The sequence below is a fragment of the Hippichthys cyanospilos genome, chromosome 20 (genome assembly GCF_059441005.1).
Source record: "Hippichthys cyanospilos isolate Australia breed blue-spotted pipefish chromosome 20, RoL_Hcya_1.0, whole genome shotgun sequence".
NCBI classification, from domain to species: domain Eukaryota; kingdom Metazoa; phylum Chordata; class Actinopteri; order Syngnathiformes; family Syngnathidae; genus Hippichthys; species Hippichthys cyanospilos.
The window spans coordinates 12,318,142-12,339,968 of NC_142388.1; the positions used below are offsets into that span (position 1 = coordinate 12,318,142).

A 21,827-nucleotide genomic window follows, 5' to 3' on the forward strand; every position below is an offset into this window, starting at 1 on the left:
AACACACAAAAGAAACAGGTAAAGCTTACTTATCAATTCATTCCCCGTCTACGAATCCCAGTCTCAATATTGATCCATATATAAGGCACACCTGATTATAAGGCGCACCATCAGCTTTTTTTTTTTTTTTAAAGGCTTTTAGGTGCGCCTTGTAGTGCGGAATATACGGTAAATTAACAGGTACCCCTTCCCATATCCTTTGAAATCTCGAGGCTGCCGCGGTCATTCATTTTAGCGGCATATAAGAAGTCAAATTAAAGTCAAAGTGTAGAAAATCAAACATGATAACAATCAGTGTTTACACTTGAAATACCGTTTTATTATAAAAGAAATCTAGGTAAGAGATTTCCAACTGTGCGGTGAAGGGATCTGCTTCTCTGTCTTGTTCTCTGACGCCTACATGTTTTAATACTAGTAATCTTACAATCTGAAATACAGTACATTGTAATTCAGAATTCCATTGACCACATATTTTTCAGAAGGGCAACATCAATATTCGTTTTTGTAATGGCAATGCCACGTGATTTGATTCTTGTTCAAACAATACAAACTGCAGACATTTTACTCAAGTGTTTTTGTCCCCAAAAACTAAAACTGTAAAAGCCATTTTTGCTTCCCACAGGACCGATAATTCTTTCTCAAGAACAATGTGCCACGATTTTGAAATCCTAATGGGAAAACTACATTGCTATTTCTTGCTTCCACTTTCTGGTATTTTCTGCAGCCTCCTCATTTATCAACTGCCTTCAACAAAGTTTCAATGTGCGAGTGCTACGGCAGATTTTTTTTTTTTTTTTTCATGAAACCAGGGTAAGAATGATCTTGGGATGATTATTTTGAATCCTGGAGCTAAGACATTCCATAAGAACCTTGGCTTGTTATGGAGGATAGACATAATGATTGTGGAATTTGGGAATGTAGGGGAAATTAATTCAGAAGAAAGATGAGGGAGAGAACAAAGTAAAAAGGTAGAAAAAGTTCAAATGCAGGGAAGTTAAGACAAAGGAAACAGTCAACTCAGACATTTAGAAAGAAGATAAGGTGTCAAGTGGGATGGGCATGAAAGCGACATTTAATGTCCTCCCCCATTGTTACATTATTACCATAATATTAGCATATGAGCTCAATACACTTTCACAAAAGAAAGCAGTCTACAGAGACACATTGTGTCACTTTATTTAATTCTGCAATTTTATGTTTTAAAGATGTCCTACATTTGCTCTACAGACAAAATTCAAAAGGTCAATAGATCTCAAGTTCCACGGTATCAAGCAAAAGAAGTGTCCTCGTTATTGGTCACATTCACAAGTGAAACTGCCCTTTGCACTTTTTTGTATGCATCACCTTTAATGGAGTGAATTAGACACCCTTCATATTCACAATCTACCATGCACTTTAGAATAGGTTCTCACTGCAGCCAGCAGTGACACAATTCCCTTTTTTTTTTACCCTTATCTAACCTGTATCTGATCTTTTGATGGCAGTGTGAATGACACAGATCCGATTTTTTCAAATGTGAACCAGACCAGTTGGGTATGTGGTACTAAATTCGATACGCACCCAATCTTTTGACATGCGACTTTAGTCTGAACAGCCAGTCACATTCATCCAACTCGCATGTGGCAAACAGGCGAAACACGTCACATTCTGCGCTCAAAAAGGCGGAAGCAGTTTGGAAAAAAACAGAACAATAATACCGGACCAGGCGAAGAAGTTAGGAAATATTCTGAGGGAGGAAGAACAAAATGTATAGTATTTTCTTTGTGTGTGTATCTCTCCTCTCACTCGCTTGGAGCAAGCAGCTCATTCCAAACGTGGTGCGCCAAATACCGCACCTTTCCCCTCCATTCCAACTTGAATGTAACAGACTGAAAAAATTATGGCTCTGGTATGACAGACATTGTGGTAAACACAAACATTAAGCCATCCTCACTGTGTAACATCATGTGTCCTCTGTGCATGCGGGGCAGTTTTGGGTCATTTAGCGTTCATACACAGGTAACATAGAGATCACATTTACTTCAAAATGACCTCCCGAAAAAAATCAGATTTCACAAAAAAACTTCATTATTAAAAATTTGAGCATTAACAAAGCAATGTGAACCAATCCTTAGTCCATCCATCCATTTTCAAGAGCAGCTTACTGTAACTAGGGTCCCTGGTGGGCTGGTACCTATCCCAGTTGTCTTGGGGCAGTCATTTCACTGGAAATTGGGAGTACCAAAATATTAATGGGAAAAACTGTTGCCCAAATGAAAAAAATTGTAATGTTTTGCAGTACATTTATGAAAAACAAGATAAGAAAATAACTTTTTCAAGTGAGCGGCTAAATTGTAAGCATAGGCAAAGCATGAAATGAAACGTGTGCCTGTTTGTTCATCTCGGAACATATCGGAAGTGTTATCAGTCACTACTGTAGCATATTTAAAATAGTATAGACGAGGGGTGGGTAAACAAAGTGTGGGGCCACAAAGGTTTTTAAAATTGGACTGGACCAAAACAGAAGCAGGATACCTAGAACAGCGGTTCTCAATCTTCTTTCAGTGCCCCCTGGAAAATAGCTTTTCAGCCAAGTAGCCCTTACCCATATTTAAGCCATATTTACTAGTGAGGGTAGCCTAGCCAAGGCTAGGCTAGCTAAGCCTTCTTTGTATTTCTTGATGATCTCCAGCTTCGTTTCCATATAATGCATCTTCTTCCTTCCCTCTTCAACATCACTAGCAATCTTGGGACCAATAGCTAACCAATTAAAGTTTAATTAAGCACTGAAATGCACAATAAATACCATATTGAAAGCATTCTCAAATGAGATCAAGTCTTTAGGCAGCCATCTTTGTGAGCCCGTCCGCCGACCAATAGCAGAGCAGCATCTTCGTGACCCCTGTGATGCCGACCAATAGTGGCCCAGTATCTTAGGGAGTCGTGACATGGACCAATAGCAGATAAGTATTGTCGTGACATAAGCAGTAGTGTAGTGACGCGTGTAGTGACATATGAGCGCGTTGCCCTTAGTAGACACGCGCGCACACTGACCGTCATGTTTGAGGTGTCGTAAGGCGAAAGAAATGGTGTAAAGAGGGGACAAAAAAAAAAAAAACATCACAGTCCACATCATTTGTGTACATTTCGAAGTTTTGTGTTGTGTTCATTACCGACCATTTGCTTTCTGTTCTGTGTATTTTTTCCTGTTCAGCACATTTGATTCATGTGCACGTGGCATGAAAAAAGTGCATTAAAGCGAGAGGAGTCACAGTGTGACAAGTGAAAGCGGAAGACATGACTGAACACTATTACTGTTGTTGATTCATTGAGAAGGCGGCAAAAATATTTATCAGAGCTTCAACGTGATTGAGACCAGCAATCGGGAAAAGCCACTTTTAATGCTTACACCAGGGGTGTCAAGCATACGGGATGGGGTTTGATACTGCCCGCAAGATGACTCTGTGAAGCATTGGGGGGGAAAAAAAAAGAATAGGACTGAGTCCATTATTCCATTGTCCACAATATTGTAATGCCCTTGTGTGTGTTAAAAACTCAGTCGTGGTTCTGTCTTGTTGCTTATCTTATTGAAAGAAAAATAGAAAAAAAAAATAAAATAATAACATTAGTGCTTGATAACAATTGACCCATACCTCCTCCTCGTACTTAACAACTAAGAAAACAATATGTTTTTTTTTTTAATTAAAAAAATAAAATAAAAAATCCTTTCCAACAATATATTTACCATTGACAAATTCTATTTGGGACCAGGCCAGTGTGCAGATCAAAAATCTACAAATAACTAACTAATTGTTTTTAAGATATATAACATGATTTTAACTGTTCAACCCACTTGAGGATAGATTTTCCTCCATGCGGCCCCTGAGTGGAAATGAGTTTGAAACACTTGGCTTTTACTATCAGCAAATCCGCGACAGTCAAACTCTAATTGTTATCAGCTGAGTGAAACGTTGCATGTATATTTGCCGCCGTGAGGCTTTTGTGCGTCACACACGTTTGCAAAATGCCACAAGACTGTTTTCAATGAGGGCGGGGCGGTTGAATTTCCTCCATTGTTTGTTTTTGTGTGTAGAGGCTTGACTTTCTAGAACGGGCTGCGTTGTGACGGCATGGCACAGTGTGACTCCAATGTACGGAAGCCAACAGGAAGCAAATTGATTTTTTTTTTATGTATAATATCAGTTTGGGACTTTTGTATAAATTTAAATCGTAGTAAATGACAATCCAGATTCTTATTTGAAGCGATTTTTTTTTTTTGGCGCACTACTAATACCTACCATGCATGTTTTTTTTTTGTTTTTGTTTTTTTAAGAATGTGGGAGGAACCCTGAGTATCCAGAGAGAACTCGTGTGGGCATGAGGAGAACATGCAAACACCACAAAGGAAGGCTGGAGCTGGAATCGAACCCACGACTTCCGCATGCGTGGACGTGCAAATTAGTCTTCTATTGTGCTGCCCCCGTAGACTACAGTATATGCCTTCAAGAAAAGCTGAGGAACTGCAAAAAATAGAACTCACTTTAATTAATAATGAGATGATAATAAACTGCCAAGTGAATACAGACAAAATAGCAGAAACTCCTATTTTGTATCATTGACAATAAAGACTTTTTTACATTCATCCCACATAGCTATGTTTATTTGTAATTTGTTTGCAAATGTTGAACTTTTTTGAAACAATCAAATAAATCTTTTTCAAAGCATAATGCATTTGTGCCTAAATGTTCTATTTAGTTCAGGTGTAGAAATGCAACTTTTCAGGCATGGATTAATTCTTTGCATTATTGCTTTTGAGTTGCCCGTTTTAAAGCATTGGTACTAAAAACAAAAACTGCTAGATTTTATTAACGTAGCTAGTAAAAAAAATGAGGAAGAAGTTTGATTTATGTGAATTTAAACATCTATATCCAACAATACAACAAATGCATAATAATACTTTCCTGTTTTATAGTGAGTATTGTTGGTTGAATAAAAATATGATTAACTGGACAGTGACATTCCAATCACTTTGTGTTACTTTAGCACAGCATGCAGGGTGCAATTTAAATTTATAGACTTCTCCAATGCAAGTGAGTTACAAGGGAACATCACAACCACAAGTGGCAAAAGGCTAAGATCCCTCGATTAATTGAATGGTCCATTCGTTTGTGTGTGTGTGTGTGTGTGTGTTGTTGTTGTTGTTTTTTTTATTAGGAATGCTTCAAACTAGAGTAAAGTTGATTATTTACTGTTTTACATTTTTAATGGAGACAGTTATGAACTTTGCATGAAGGGTCCTAATCCTGTCTCTACTAACTAAATCCACTGAATTTTATATCACCACGTAAATATTCTCAGATATATTTAATACTATATGGAAGCAGACTGATTATCATTGTGTTGAATCAAATAAGACCATTTCAAAAATTTGCTTTTATTTTGGAAACAGTGATCACTGTTTTTGCCAATTTTGTTGGCAAACATTTTAATGACAAAATGTGAATCATAAAATAATTGTTTAAGCATATTCCGCAGATTTTTTATTAACTTGAAAAAAGTCCCATTATTGGACGAAGGGAAAGAAATTAAAACATTAAAAAAATCGGATTCATTAAATAATCAACAGTTTAACTTACGATTGAAGTAATCGTTAGTTTCAGCCCTAATTTGGATTTAAGGTTCAAGCAGTAGGACAAACTCAAGACATTTTTCCCCTTGGTGCTCATCCAATAAACAAAAATATAAACTCTTAGATTCCACAAAAAAAAAAAAAAAAAAAATCATCTCGAGTTCTCAAAGCAATTCAGTTATTTTTGCTCTACCTGTGTTTTTTCTTTTATTATCTGTTGAAGAAATACGGACTTTGAACTTTTTACAAAGCTGTGAGTCACTTCTTTGCAGGTATAACACATTAGACAAAGAGATTAGAGAATACTTGAAAAGTTCAAGAAACTAAAAACTGAGAAAGTGCTCCAAACACTCAGTGCTGAGACACTAACTGACACATTTCCATAAGAGCCACAGGGGCGTGTCACAATCTCACGCTCAACGATTAGTTAGACGTCCTTGTTTTTGCATCATTGCATTTCTTAATTACCTCATTTTTTGTGTAACAAAGCAAAAAGCAACCACATAAGCAGAAATTGTTTGGAAGGTATCAAACGGAGTAGCTGATATCCTACAGTCACGCTCTGTTCTGATTCGTCACGTTCGCATTAAAGCTGCGTTTCCAATCAGAGCAGCAGAGTGAGCCTGCTGTTGAAAGACATCTGACAGCCTCTTCTTTTGAGTCACCTCACAGTCGGGACTGACAGTGTTGCTATTTTGGATTCCACATGAAGGACTTCTTTGATACTACACCACTGTGCAGTAAGTAGTAATGACGCATGGTGAGGCGGGGCAAAACGAGACGTGACGACGCCATGAACAACAAAGCTAATGACTGACTCGATGTATCGCCTTAATGACTGTATACCAACCTGAAGAAAATAACCAAGAATAAAAATTCAGAGGGGGCTAAAAATTGCATTCAGAAAAGAAGGCCTTTGAGGGATTTAGAACTTTATCAAACTCGCCCTATGCTTGTGTGGGTTATTCCTGATGACTCTGGCTTTCTCCACAATACGAAAACATGTTATGTCCATAAAGCCGGGAGTTTTTTCGCATGATTTGTTGAAAATATCGGTCCATTTTCTTTAAATATGTTGGTGCTAAACATGCAGTTATGTTCAGTCTGTAGCTAGGATGTTGCTGTAAGCAGGTAATTAAAAAAAAAAAAAAATCCATATACAGTGGAACCTCTAGATATGAATTTAATCTGTTCTGGAGGGCAGTTTGTATCCTGAATCAGTCTTAAAGTGCATCACATTTCACATGTAAATTGCCTAATTTGTTCCAAGCTCAAAATGAACGCCATATTAAATTTCATAATATTGTACTTTACCTTTCAAAAAAACGCGATGTTCGGTATATGTCATGCAAATGACAGCAAAAAAAAAATGTAAACAATAATTTTAATTCCACTTGAACTTTGAGAAAAAAAAAGAAAAAATTTAACTTTAATTTACAACAGATTTTTATTGGAAAAAATGGCTTCCAACACTAGCTTTAATTCCACCTGAACTGTAATTAAAAAAAGATACAAAAAAAAAAAAAAAAAATAATAAATGTTTTTGGCTCAATTTTTGCTATTGAGGCTTATATAGCGGTGCGGCATATAGTCCGAAAAATACAGTGAATGGCTTTGATGGTTCTGATTAGTGTACAAAAACCTCTTGAGTATGTGCCCGGGTTTAGTCCCTCAAAACAGTACTTCCTTTGCAAACAGCACATCACCACAACGACCATGTGTGATGAAATAATTCTAACATCTTCAATAAGATTAAACAGACAAAGTTTGAAGATGATTGGACAAACTTTCAAGAAAAAAAACTATGTGCTCTGTTTTATTATGTTAGTTTTCCTTTGGTAATTGTTTATACTGTATGCCAATATGTTCAATAAATCAAACAAATCAAAAATTACACCAAATTAAAAAACAAAATCAAAATGGGAGCCTTTCTGTTAAGTTGCTGTTACATACAGCATGTCTCCCGATTTATAAAACATACAGGTAAAACATAAGACTGGAAATGTTCTGTTTAAGATTTGTATGGGCATTATGGGGAACATTTTTCGAAAGAGTTCTATGTATACAGTGTTCCCTCATTTTTTGAAGTTAATGGGGACCAGAAAACCCACGTGATAAATGAATTACACAAAGTAACATTAGCCCCCTGACAGACATTATACGTACGTAGTTAAAGTGTATGAAATGTGTTTAATAAAACCATGCCTACCTTTCGTTCCCATGCCCTGTGATCTCTTAACCATAGTACGGAGGCTGACCAGGCAAGTGTCTCATTTTGGGTGCAAACTTTAGATATATATTTTTTTTTATAACACACGACATAGAGTGTGCCAGAGTGTGGCGACATCTCTCCGTAGCCCCCAGAGCCAGCCCCCACCACCACCACCACCATTCCCCATAATCACAACGTAAGTTTTCTTAATGGGCCAGGCTCACCCTATATTGTTCATTCATTCTTAGACCCTCAAGCATCCACTCAGAATCCAACCCCAATCGCACACATGTATGTCTCTGTAAAGAGTTGTGAAAAAAATTTGACGCCAAAATGCGCTTAGATAATGCTGTGACTATCAATGTAGAATAACGAGCAGTAGTTTAGTGCTTTCATTTGCGGGCGGTCTTTTGGGAAAAAAAAAAGGTGAAGCACTGAAGCTACAAAACATGAAGCACGAAAAGGTGAGGAAATGCTGTATACCATTTTATTTTACCGGTAAACGATAACAAAGAATATTTTCGCCAGGCCTAACTTCCAAAGTTGGTGAGTTTATGTCCATGTTCAGTTCCAAAACAATGTGAATATTTATGGATTATAATAATTTCTACAGAAACAATAGGCACCTTGCTGCTACCACTCCTTGTAATAATAATAAGAATGTAGACACTTACAATGAACTGCTCCACATCTCTCTCTATGCCGACATTGGGCAGGTCTGGCATCATGTGAGCCACCACTTTGAAGCCAGCATCTTTTGCCAGGTGGAAAGACTCACACACAGCACGAACTGTATGGCCCCTGTAAAACATGTGCAAACACAAATATACGTACATTAAAACCATGTCTTTGCTTAGTCTTGTACAATCTTGCAGTCAGACCGCTAACCTGTTTGTATCCCTGGCCACATCTTCATACACACTCTGAACACCGATCTCCAGTCTTGTGCAGCCGTAGCCCAGCATGTCACTCAGATGTCGTTTAAGGCAGTAGTCGGGCCGCGTCTCAATAGTGATTCCAACACACTTGGTGTTACTGCGCTCAGAGTACCTGCAGATGTTAAATTAGATACAGTACATGTTTTTAAATATCTAAATCAACATAACTTTGATATTTTACTTTGACATTTTATTTTGGAATTCACCAGACTTTGACAGACTACATAATTGGGGTAATTTAGCAACATCAATTTATATGTTGAGGGAGTGCAAGGCTCATTAGTCGCAGAGTTAACATTAACCTCACATTAAGGACATGCAGATGCAATAAAATTAATAACATATCAAAAAATGTGATTGCAAAGCATATAATGTTAAATGAGATAATGATGAGTGTTTGTTTTGTGTAAAAAGCAATCTGAATAGATTATTTAGAGAGAGTTTTGACTGGAAATAGAAACGTACTTGAACCAGTACCATCCCTTGGATTAAGATAACAATGAAAAGACTACAGTATATGTAGTGTGGAAGGTGCTGTTCTTAGATATACAGTAAATCAAGAAAGCATCATCAGCTAACTCAACATCTTTCAACCCATTGTTTTGGATTAATTGTCCTTGATTTCAATGTTATGATGGCTGTAATTGATCTTATTCTAAACCACAGTAGAAAAAAAAGCTTGAATAAATCCATGAACAAGCTGATGTTTGAAAAAATGGGAATACATTTTGAGCTGCAACAATTGATCGACAACTAAATGACTATCACATTAATTGATAACTATTTTGATAATAATCATTTGGAAACAGAGTTTAATCAGCCTCTCACCAGTAAAGAATTTCCTTTTTCTGTGGTAGTTCATGTCCGCAGACTTTGATATTTTTTGTAGTAAATCAAAATAATACATTGGCAAACATTTGCTTTTACTTTGGGAAAAAATTAAATAAAAACTTAGCAACAACTTTTGCCCTTTTTTTAGTGTTACAGACTAACCCAGTAACTGAGTTTTAGTTTACGTACTGGATGTTATTGGACTAATAATTTCATACAATGTTCTGTTTTTGAATAAAAAGACGGATAGGAAAATGTTCTTTATTTGATTCATTAAAAAATAGTCTACAAAGTAATCACTAATTGAAATACTAGTTAGCTGCAGCCACAATTCTATCAATTATAAACAAATACATGGCACAATTATCTTGGTTTGTGTTTGGTATCCAGCCCTCGTATATAGTAAAATGAGACCATAATTGGAAAAAAAAATGCGAGACCCCTATAGGTAGAGTTACATGAATACAGCTTTGAGTATTTGTTAATTTGTTTACCATTAAAGATACAATGTTTTCCAATCAAACTTTGACAGCAGCTAAATTGTGTGCTTGTGTGGACGAATCAAAATGTCCATGCTAAATAACACAACTGGTAAAATGTATACTTGGTGGCTCCTTTTTAGGAGTAGAACTTAATTCTTTAGTCTAGTTTGATTTTGTCCATTACTGTGTTTTTTTGTTGTTGTTTGGCTTAACAGCCAGTTCCAACACAATTGAACAACTTCGAACAGCACATACTGTGCGTTATCAGTAGAAGACATTGCTTTGATAAACACCAAGTCTATCTTAAGACTCTTTTCAAGAGTTTCACTTAAAACATGACCACAAAGTAAACAATTGCTTTATGTGTTTTAGGGGGCTTGAAAATCTCCACAAAAATCACCCCTGGATAGTTAGAAAAAAAGTAGCAATCAACACTAGTTTTACCAATTGACATGGTATGACCTTCAATAAATTTGTCTGTTACAACAGGATATATGAAAACGTGAATATTACACCAAAAACAAAATCATTTCTACGACTATTCAAATGAAGCAGAGTTGGTCGGCTTTGGTCACCATTTTCTGACTTTTTTTGTAAGCTCATTGATGTTTGACCTGAGAGAATCTGGCTCATCTGGAAGAGCTAGATTGTAAGTAGGCGAAAACAAATATCTCATGGTCACACAAGCCTGCTTTCATTTTCCGATGACCGTTAGCTTCCCTCATGCCAGCTCATATTTTTTCTGAAACTGTAGATGCTGGTGGTAAATATCTTTTTTTTTTTTTTTTTTACAGTCTGCTTGTTGATCTACAGCAATTATAGAAGTTTGTGCTACCGAGAGGACAATCAGATTGTGTGAAATGAATCAATAAAAAGTCTATTATCTTGGATGATTATCTCGAAGTGAAAAGATTTGGAACAGGGTGGCCGTGGTGAGAGGTGAGTGTCACATGTGGGCACACACCCAATGAACACGTAAACACACAGCACTCCCACCCCCTTACCATTGAAACTCCATAGCAATTACTGCAATCAAAGCATCTTAACAAGGCCTGCTGATAGCCGATAAGCTTTTTTTTTTTTTTAAACAACACACCCGCACACGCGGGCGCGTGCACATGCACACACACGCACACACACGGCAAACATATACTAAATGCTGGGAAAATTACGCACAACCAAACTTCCCTCTTTGGTCTTATCAGTCTTTAGGGATGTAAACAAACAAAGTCCTGTGAAAAAGCTATTATTTGGTCCAAATCGTCTGACGTCGTCAGCTCCTGCACAAATGGGTAATTCTACTCTGACTTTGAATCTTCTCCAAGTCATCTTAAAAGTTGCGACTCCTCCATTCCGAGCAGGCGTGGACCCAATTTCATTCAAAGCTCAGCACCTCGGTAAGCGAGAAATCAATGGAGGCAGCCCAAAAAAAACCTCGCAGACCCTATTTCTCCAGAATTTTGGATCAGAGGTCTAATGGAGTCAACTGACACGAGCATTAAAGGTTCATCTAATGGAATGTTTGCTGTTGTGGTGAGCTTGTGTCAAGAGGGATTGAAGGAGTCCATTTTTTGTGTCTTGTGGTTGGTTTGTTCAAGACCAACACTAAAAAGCCACATAAGCATAGCTACATTGTCCCCCCCATCTTGAATTATAGTTTTCCTCTCTGCTTTTTCAGAAAGGAATCAGATGGTGAAACAGCGCTCTCTAGTGTACACCGCAACATCACATTCCTTCACTGTTGCATTTTACATCACAATGGTATGTATGGTTACCGGTTCAACAATTTATGAAGAAGATATTGTAACTTGAACGAGATTAAGCCTATTCAGAATCAAGAAAATAGTATATTTTTTATATATATATATATATATATATATATATATATATATATATATATATATATATATATATATATATATATATCAAAAGGAAATTGGTCGACTGTGAAGGGAATCATATATTAGGTTGTTATCATTATGAGCTTAGTTCATTGTTACCCATTTATGCAATCCTAGTTCATCTTGACCCTGTCCTTAGATAGAACTGTTGACGCACGAAAGTGTGAGCCGGGACCTTGGCCCAGCTGCCGGTGGCGCCCGGCTGGCTCTTTTGTTGTGTCTTGTAATCTGCTATGCTTCTACTCAATAAAAGCCAGGGGGGGACGGCTGGGCGGTGGAAAACTAGCGTTGGAAGACCCACGAGTTACATTTGCCCAAGCTTTTTCCCTATGCCGGCATAGAAAAGTCAATCTTGGCTGGTCTGAGTTACTCTTTTTGCTGTTTAAGCAGCTAGGCTTGTCCTAGTCTTCTTTTCTGAGATTTCTCTGACATCGACCTGCCTTCTGCTACAAAGCTCCATTTGATTGAAGTCTGCCAGATTGTATTAGATCTGTCAACGCCTTTTATTCATTTATTTAAGCCATCCATTTTAACTTATATTAACCCATTGTGCACCTGCTCCTGTTTCCCAAGAGACAATTGAATATTACAGCCTGTGTGCGGATGATTTGTCAACTCATCATTTTTTTTCTTTTTTAACTTAATTTACTCTTCAGTTCTGTTTGATTGACATATATTGTGGAGTCTGTATATGTTTAGATGGGGGAGGGCTGGGTAACTGTGGGCAGAGACGTATTGTGTGTGTTGTTTTGTTGTGGTGGTTGGGTTTTGTGTATTGGACTCCCTCTAAAATGCGATAGTTCATCTCAAGGGGTTGATCAAAAATAATTGAAATGAAATTGTCAATGTTTGGAAAAGAAAAGAAATACCATCTGGATAATCAAACTAAAATGAAATAAAATATTTGTACTTTGATTGTACTCACAGACAAGCATCTTAAATAAATGCACGATTGGCGTTGCAATTGCATGTCAACATTATTATTGACATTGCCAGCTGAAGCAGCACATTTGAGTCCACATGATGTCTTAAAATGTGATCAGTAACAATGGCAACTGTCAGGCTGTAAGCATCAACGTGTACTTAGTGTAAGAGTCATTTACGTCTATCACGCCAGCCTATATGAAGCATTCAAACACTCATTGTTAGCAGCTAATTTATACTAGATGCATCTATAAAGGAGCCTAAGTCACTTGTAAACACTGGCAACAGGTGCTCTGTTAGTGTGAGGGTATTAAGCCATTTGTTAGTGGCCTGAATTACCAATTGAACATGATTTTAGTAGATAGAAGGTAAAGCAATTATCCTGCAACATGCTGCCGGAAACGACTTCAAAATAAATGCATACCGAGGCACTCACGGTAAAGTTTGGTAAAGTTTATTTTGGTAAGGTTTATTATTCCTAAAAACATTTATGGCATGGTTTACTGTCATCAGAGCATTAGTAATTGTTGCTGCAATTGCCTTGACAAAATTTTTTCCAGACGTAAACATTTTTAATGAGGGCCTCAAACTCCTCTAGAACTAATTTCAGGTCTAAAATCAAGTATTCTATAAATCAGGCATGTCCAAACCTAGTCCTCAAGGACTGCTAACCTGTATGTTTTTGATCATTCCACCCTCCAACTCAGATGATTCAAATGATCAAGATCTTTTTCATTCTCCCGCTGATATTGCTGATGAGCTAATCATTTGAATCAGGTGGAGGACAGAAACAGCAAAAACATGCAGGATAATCCTCTCCAAGTCAGTGAAAAAAATTGTAGTTTGGATAAAAATGTATGCCAAAACCATTTTTCTCGATTATTGTTTATTAGTCGTTTAGTACTGCCTAGTGATTAAATAAAGCAAAAAAAAAAAATCGTTAATATCTTATTTTGATTAAACACAAAAGATAAGGAGTCTGTAATTAATGAATGATTACAGATGATTTACTAGTTCTCTGACATTCCATGCAAAGACGCTTTTATGTTGAATTGAATTGATATCAAGGGCCGTTCGTTTGTGAGTTTCTGCTGTGTTTATGTTCCCTAAAAACTCTAAACTTAAAACATACATTTTAGGGAGTAATCCAAGAAAAGTAATTTACTGTGAAAGAGATGTGCTAAAGCATTGGGTACCTTACAGCTTCAGCCACATTATTAGAAGTGTGTCCAGACAAAGCGTCGTGAAGATTTCTAATGAAGTAATCCCTGTACTCTTCAGACAGAGCCATGAAGGTCCCGCCCATCACAATGAATTCCACCTTATCCACACTGTGGCCCAGCTGCTTTAGCTGCAGATCACACAAAATACAAACATGTTGTTGATGTGCAGTTTTTTAATTGAAAAAAAAACATATTAACAAACAGTAATGGGAGCTACAGAAAAAAAATATCAAAAAGAGAAAAAAATTTAGTAGAACTTTGCCAGATGAGCCGATGTAATAGCGGCCTCTGCTGTCAAAAGAGGTAGTTACAGGATGTTGATGCCTGAACATTCTGTTGCCATTCACCACGGGGTTGTATCTTATCACAAAGAGACAAATGATTCTTGATTGAGAATAGAATTTTATGTGAGACTCCCCCCACCCTCAAAAAAAAAAAAATATCAGAGGAAGAGACCGCAGATTACAATAAACACAATTCCAATTCTAATCCACAATTCCTTCATTCCAAAACTACTACATAATTCAATAAATCATATTTAAGGCATTTTAGGACCACTAGAAATACAATTTTCAAACAAATAAAACTGGGAGGCATACAGGAAATATATGTGGACAGTAAAATGCAGTAGTTTGGTGGGGAAAATGGGAAAGTTGCAAAAAACAACTTACTTGTATATCTTAACATGAATGTATGAAAATAAAGACTTATTAACCATTAACTATTCACCTTATCTAAAAAATTAATACTTTAAGACTTTTAATGCCATCATTTTTTATCATTAAGAATGTTTAAGAACCCATAGAAATATTTTTCTTCAAGATATAGATAATAGTTTTTCCCAACCTTTTTGGAGCCAAGGCAAACATTTTAAAAATATAATAAAAAATATTACAACACAGCACATTCACTTTTTCAGATTATCTGTTCAAGGTTATATTTGAGTACCCTTGCAGGGCATCATGGTGGGCTCAGTGGAGCAGCAGCTCATGACATTCAATTTCTGCCAGCAGATTGCCAGGAGTCCAACATACAGCTCTGTTAAAAGCTACTTATGGCCGAGGTAAATGTCCCCACAACTTTTTTCATTAGATTAAACAATGTAGTTATTCATGCAGTTGTATGATGGTGCTTTGTATTTTGGGGCAATACAGTTATGGCAACTGTGTCTATTTACTGTACATACCCTCATAGGGAAATGGCAACAACCAACACGTTGAATGCGTACAACTGACCTGCTCAACACGATGCCTGGTCTGAAGGTAGGGATCATATCGCGCTCGAATGGCTCTCATTGAGGTCGGCTATGACAAAGATAAACAACACATCAATCAAACTTGTAATAAAAGACAGTGAGGCCAAGGCAAATTCTAAATGAATAATAATAACTAAAAAAAGAAAAATTATTTTCCTCAAGTTGTGCCTCCGAGTGTAGTAGTGTCTCCGAGATCAGTGGTTCTCAAACTTTTTCAGCAATGTACCCCGTGTGAAATATGTTTTCAGCAGAGTACGCCTTAACCAGTGCAAAGCATGTTGGGGTAAAAAAAAAAAAAGGACTTAAAATATGCCAGCCTTGTCTGATTTATCAAACTTTGGAACCTTTCAAACTTATTTGTATAGGTCCCCAAAATAAAAAAAATCAACATAAAGTGTCCAATTTTGGATCATAGAGGAGATCTTCTATCAAAAAGAAATAACTTAATTATTAAATCAAAACCAAAATCAAGTTTATTTAAATAGCCCTAAATCACCGAAGTCTCAAAGGGCATTACAGGTGAAAAGAAGTCATACAGAGACTTCTTTTCATTTCAATAAACATCAGCATCCCCTGAACAAAGCTCCCATAAAGAGAAGGAAAAACTCAAAAACCCCAATTGAGGAAAGCAAGAAACCTTCAGAAGGGACCACGGGTGGGGGGAGCCCCCTTCCAGGCTCAAAAGGTTGGATGCTAAGTGTACAAAATACAAACAGAGATAAACACAATGTGCCATATTAGGCAGGAAGCGTCAATGAATAAATATTAATAATTAAGTTATTTCTTTTTCTTTTTTTCTTTTTATTTTCTTTTTTAACACTTAAAATAATCAATATAGTGTCAGACCTCTTCTCAAAAAGAAATAATTATAAATAAATATGTGTCCATAGACAAATGTTAAACATAAGGCATCTCTTTTGGGATTACAGTAGAGATCTGTTCACAAAAAAATAAATAAATGAACAACAACAACAAAAAAAACCTTCAACTTAGCATGTCTGCCTCACCTCACAGTTCAGAGGTCACGGGTTTGATTCTACCTGTGCCTTTGTGGGTCTCTGGGTACTCAAGTTTCCTCCCACAATCGCCAAAAACATAGGGTAGGGTAGCTATATTAGACATTCTAAATTGCCCTTTGGTGTGATTGTGAGTGTGATTTTTTTTTTTTTTTTTGGTCTATGTGTGCCCTGCAATAGGTTGGCAATCGATTCAGATTGTACCCTGCCTACTGCCTAAGGATTGTCGGGATAGACACCACCCTCACATTTTTCCAATTTGCATCTGTCCATTTCAAATGAGTTTTGGCCCAGAGAAGGCGCATGCGTTTCTGGATGTTGTTGATGTATAGCTTTCGCTTTGCTGCCGGATTCATCTCTGCTGTTGTAGATACTTACAACTGCAAGTTAACATTTTGCACCAGACTTTTTTCCTCTGGTCTCCCGGTGTTTTGGCAAATTGGGAGGGGAAAAACACCACTTTCAGACTAAAAATACGTTGTAATGCATTTAGTTACTCTCATTTGTAATGAGTAAAATATTTTTACTATTTATTTTTTTGTGTGTAATATACTGTATTACACTGCTGTGTTACAGCAAAAAGTAATGCATTACAGTGGTTACATTACTGTTGTAATGTACTACTCCCCCATAGGTGTCGAACTCCAGTCCTCGAGGGCCGGCATCCTGCATGTTTTCCGGTTTTCGTTCCCCAACACACCTGATTCAAATGATCAGCTCATTAGCAAGCTCTGCAGGAGCTTCAAAATGATCCCAATCATTTGAATCAGGTGTTTTTGAGGGAAAAGGTTTGAAAACATGCAGGATATCGGCCCTCGAGGACTGGAGTTCGACACCTGTGGTATGGTCTAACTATAGAATTCATAGGTGTCAAACTCCAGTCCTCGAGGGCCGCTGTCCTGCATGTTTTATGGTTTTCTCAACTAGACACACTTGATTCAAATGATTCGCTCATTAATAAGCTTCACGGGAGCTTGAAAATGATCATAATCATTTGAATCAGGTGTGTTAGAGAGAGAAGGTTAGAAAATATGTAGGACATTGGCCCTGATCCTTTTGGGGATGCTCCTTTTATACCCCATCACGACATTCATCTGTTTCCAATTTATCAGTTCACCAGTGGAATGATCCAAAGATGTGTTCTTTGAGCTTTCACTAACTTTGCTTGTCTTTTGTTGCCCTTCCTAGCTTTTTTGATACATGTTGCAGGCATCCATTTTCAGATTTGAAAATATTTGCACAAAACTATAAAGTTTATCATTTTAAATAGTAAATATCTTGCCTTTGTAGTTATTCTTTTGAAATTCATTTGCATATCATTGTACTCTGTTTTTATTTCTATTTTACAAAAGGTCCCAACTTCATTGGAATGAGGTGATACAACGAGAGAGAGCGGACGTATGGAAGGCGCACGGGCATGTGCACAGCAGAGCGGGGCTATGGCAGCACGGTCTTCCTTCGTCCCTGCTTCTTTCGCCTGGCTAACTATGAATCGAAATTTAGCACCAACTTTTTCAAATCTTAATGGTTCCAGGTTAACAAAAATTATAGTCCTGGGTCCACTTGATTCCGGATTCTCAGTGCCCAACCCTATGTGGTTTTATGAAGGCAGCCTAATGCAGGTACACTTCATGCACCTACTGTGTAGTCCCTAGTCTTCAGCAGTTAAGTGACATTAAATAAATGGTTCAGGCCACTACTGTATATGAGGCAGTATGACTGTCTCATCTTACCTCATAACCTGTGTAAGACTGTGTGGAATATTCGAAGTCTGAGTCCGGCCCACCAGGGCAGTACCTGCAAACATGATAATGTCAGAACATGAAGATGATTAAAATTACTTCCTATCTAAATGTGTGCCAAGAAATGTATAATTGGCATCGTGAAGTAATTGCAACAATTCCGTCCACAATAGTATCATTTACAGTGGAAAAACTATCAGCCCTCTTTCTGATGTTTTTTGTAGATTAATCAAACTTAAAAGTTCTAGATCATCAGATACATTTCAAATTAATAAGTGTGACAATTGTACATAGATTCAGAAATCAGAGAAGAGCAAATACTTTTCACTTCACAGCAAATCTTGAATGATTACCGAGTTTATTCTACTTGTTTGTGGATGTAACATAATTTCAAAAAGGTTGAGTGCAGCTGTCACTTACACGCAAATATTCCCTGTGAAACTGATGTGTGGACATCGATGTGGTTTGCACATCACAGCGACAACTGCAATCTGTAAAAAAAACAACAACAAAAAACAAAAAAACAATTGTCTCCCTTTTTTACAGTATACATAATGAGAAATCAAACTGTCCAAGAAGATTAATGTGAGATCAACAATGTTAATAACATTTCAGAGAGGTACTTACCCCACTGGCAGTGCGGATTGGTTTGGCCTTTAGTTTGGGTACTAGAGCACGGCGGTATTGTGGTGGGACAGCAGCTATGATGTCCACCAAACGAGGCTGAGCCTCTAGGCCATATTTAGCGGAAGTCTTTGTTTTTAGTCTGTTTGGGAAAAAAATACATTTAAAAAAATTGCTAAAATGGGGGAATAATATTGTGGGTATTAATTAAAAGTTCATTTAGGGAGTGGCATGGCTCAGTGGTTGAGTGGTCGTCTCCCTGGGTGAGCGGCTGTGGGTTCGATCCACCGACCGTCAAGACCACGTCGAAGTGTACTTGAGCGAAACACTGAACGCCCCAGTTACTCCTGATGCTGCGTCATCAGTAGGTAAATGACTGGTTAGTGTAAAGCGCTTTGCGTACCCAAGGTAGGAAAGCACTATATAAGTGAAAGTCCATTTACCCTTTTAGCATTGCTGTAGTTTAAACTTTATTATCATTGGCTGCCAGGCATTTTTGCAGTCCAAATACAGTATGTAATGACACGCAACACTATATTTTTTTTCTTGGGCATTTAATTCATTTTTTACGAATAAATTCAGTTTGACACTCAGAAAAGTACAAACCTAACGAAGGTTTCTTAATGTGTTTGTAGGTTGCAATGATGTTGAATTTATTTTTATTTTACTGCCGTTGCTAATACTTTGGTAACATCTTTTTACATGTCAGAAAATACAATTGAATATCTTAAAATGTCGTCGATGTATGTGGAGTGCCATGTGTAACATACTTGTTGAGGTTGATGTCTTTTCCCTCTTCGTGTGCTTCGACCAGCTGTTTGATGACATCGGCGATTGTCATCATCATCAATTCAGCTCGACTGAGGTCACCTGTCATTTAAAAAATAATGGAAATAAAAAAAAAAAAAACTACTCACAGATTGAGAGAAGCACTGAACCCTAACTAAACGTGAATATTTTGACATAACCTGGTAAAAGCATTGACAACGATGTATCCGTGTGGCAACAAAACTTGCAATTGAAACTGTTAAATGACGGTCTGATACATAGTTCTATTATTCATGCGGGGCATAGGGAAGTAAGATATGTCGTTAGCATTAGCAATGAATTTTGGTAGTTTAAGTACGAACGATCCCAATATCTACTTCAAACACTTTATTATACACTCACTCTTTTTCTTTGGTTTCCCCATTCTTCTGTCTTTTGTATCTGCCTAAATTCAAAGTGACAAATAACTTTGAAGACGCATACAGTATAAACCACGCTTGTTGGAGAAATAATGTAAACACGTTGCCTCCGAATACGGCTTGTCGCTCAGCATTAGATACTGTCGTAAAACAACGTAAAAAGAGACTGCGATTAACCACAACAATTTTAACTGATGAACTATGTGAATAGTTTGACAACGTTTTAAAATTTCCCTCTCTTGACTCTTTAATAACTCTGATGGTCGATGTAAATGGTTTCGCATTGATTCCCTGTAACGGGGAGGAGGTACACCATTATTATAGAAAATACTTTAAGTACTGTACTGTAGTTGAAGATTTTAAAAATGTGGCCCGACTTGCAGTCTTTAAAAAGAAAATGAAAGAACAGGACATAGACCGGAAATTATATTCTAGTTATATAATTTCACCTATAAAGAAGATAAGGAAACGAAAGTATAAACATATTCACAACACACCTTTCTTGCTCTTTCAACAATTGTTTGCGGCCTCTGGCGGGCATTTTTATATCCATAATACAGTAAATTATGATTTGCATGTTTTTCATAGAAATTGCTGTGAGGTGATGTATCAACCGCGTTAAAAACAATAATCGAGATAGTGAATTTGAAAAACAATAAAAATGTCCAGTATGCATGCATACTTTTTAATGCTTGTTTGCATGTATTTTTTAACATATATTTAATGCCTCAAAATAAAACCCTTATCTTTCTATCCGTGTTCTCCACAAGTCGCTTGTTTCTCACGGTTTGAGAGTCATCGTCGCTAAGATACATAACAGACTTGTATAGCAGAAGGAGCGACTAAGTAGTAGTGAAGTGATTCACGCCCTGTTGAACAGGTGGTTTATAGATCGGATGGCGACTGGCAACTTGTTGGCTGGCTAAATCTCACAGCAGTAAATCCCTTGAGCTGCGGGGTGACATGGCTTGACGGATCTCAACGGGAACTTTCAGGAAATAAAACAGGTGGACGAGGCTACGCAATGTCCCGCGGACCGCCATAAGCGACTTTTGTCAGACCTGTAAATATAAACAAAGGTTTGCTTGAACAGCAGAAAGTTTTGTTCAATTGACTAATTGTAGTTTAAAATAGTTTCTTGTGTTTCTGTCAACCAGCTGCTCACGTTAGCGTCCTTGGCTAACTGAACTGAACTTGGCTAACTGAAGGAGACGTGTATCTGTGCAACTGCGCACTAAAATACGGTTGGTCTTAAATTGAATGTCCGTTTTTGTTTGGTTAACTTTTTAGGGGTGTGTCCGTCTTTTTTATTAGTAATAACTAAGACAATGAATCTGCAGTGCAGAGAAGTTCGCAAGTGTGTACTTGCATGGTGGCCAAACCCTTGAGAAAAATTCCGTTGAACACTTTGGGGGGGATATTAATTTTGGCTGTGCAGGAGTTGTCAAATTAGCCATTCTTTTTTTTTTTTTTTTTTTTTTGTCCCATAGGTCAGACAGCACCATGGATGACAGCAAGCTCAATGACTCCAACGTTAAGGTCGCTGTTCGCGTACGACCAATGAACAGGCGAGGTGAGATAATCATATGAATAACTTTGTTCTTAAGTACCCCGTTAGACATAAAAACTTTTAATAATTCTGGCCTGCTCCAGCGGGCATTTTAGACTGCTTTAAACTATTTCCCTGCGCTGTGTTCGTTCACGTTCTTGCATTTTGAAAATGCTTCATCAGATTGGAAATTAAAGTCAAAAGGGGAGCTACACCCCGTCCCGTGTATATGGTGATCTGAGTTTGATATTTCAAGATATTTGGCCAAATTTACACTGTATGCATGGGTGTTTATAGCCCATTTTGGGGGTGCAAAAGCAAGCCTAAATTCCATT

At 37.3% G+C, this 21,827-nt stretch overlaps 2 protein-coding genes across 3 annotated transcripts in view; one reads left to right on the forward strand and one right to left on the reverse strand.

Annotated features, from left to right (window-relative positions):
• elp3 (elongator acetyltransferase complex subunit 3) overlaps window positions 1-20,072 on the reverse strand; it is a 30,830-nt gene extending 10,758 nt beyond the window's left edge. Inside the window, exons 1-9 of the mRNA XM_088403090.1 lie at window positions 19,927-20,072; window positions 19,527-19,626; window positions 18,760-18,898; window positions 18,553-18,623; window positions 18,124-18,187; window positions 15,355-15,423; window positions 14,093-14,247; window positions 8,709-8,870; window positions 8,495-8,621 (exon numbers count right to left, since the gene is read on the reverse strand). Coding sequence (XP_088259216.1) covers window positions 8,495-8,621; window positions 8,709-8,870; window positions 14,093-14,247; window positions 15,355-15,423; window positions 18,124-18,187; window positions 18,553-18,623; window positions 18,760-18,898; window positions 19,527-19,626; window positions 19,927-19,948 — 909 coding nt within the window. The 5' untranslated portion in view covers window positions 19,949-20,072. The remainder of the gene's footprint in view (window positions 1-8,494; window positions 8,622-8,708; window positions 8,871-14,092; window positions 14,248-15,354; window positions 15,424-18,123; window positions 18,188-18,552; window positions 18,624-18,759; window positions 18,899-19,526; window positions 19,627-19,926) is intronic.
• An 823-nt stretch (window positions 20,073-20,895) lies between these two features.
• Window positions 20,896-21,827, forward strand: part of LOC148407433 (kinesin-like protein KIF13B) — a 42,425-nt gene continuing 41,493 nt past the window's right edge. For both annotated transcript variants that reach the window (XM_088403088.1, XM_088403089.1), the window contains exons 1-3: window positions 20,896-21,022; window positions 21,101-21,187; window positions 21,434-21,516. In XM_088403088.1, the coding sequence (XP_088259214.1) occupies window positions 21,447-21,516 (70 nt within the window). In that variant the 5' untranslated portion in view covers window positions 20,896-21,022; window positions 21,101-21,187; window positions 21,434-21,446. The remainder of the gene's footprint in view (window positions 21,023-21,100; window positions 21,188-21,433; window positions 21,517-21,827) is intronic.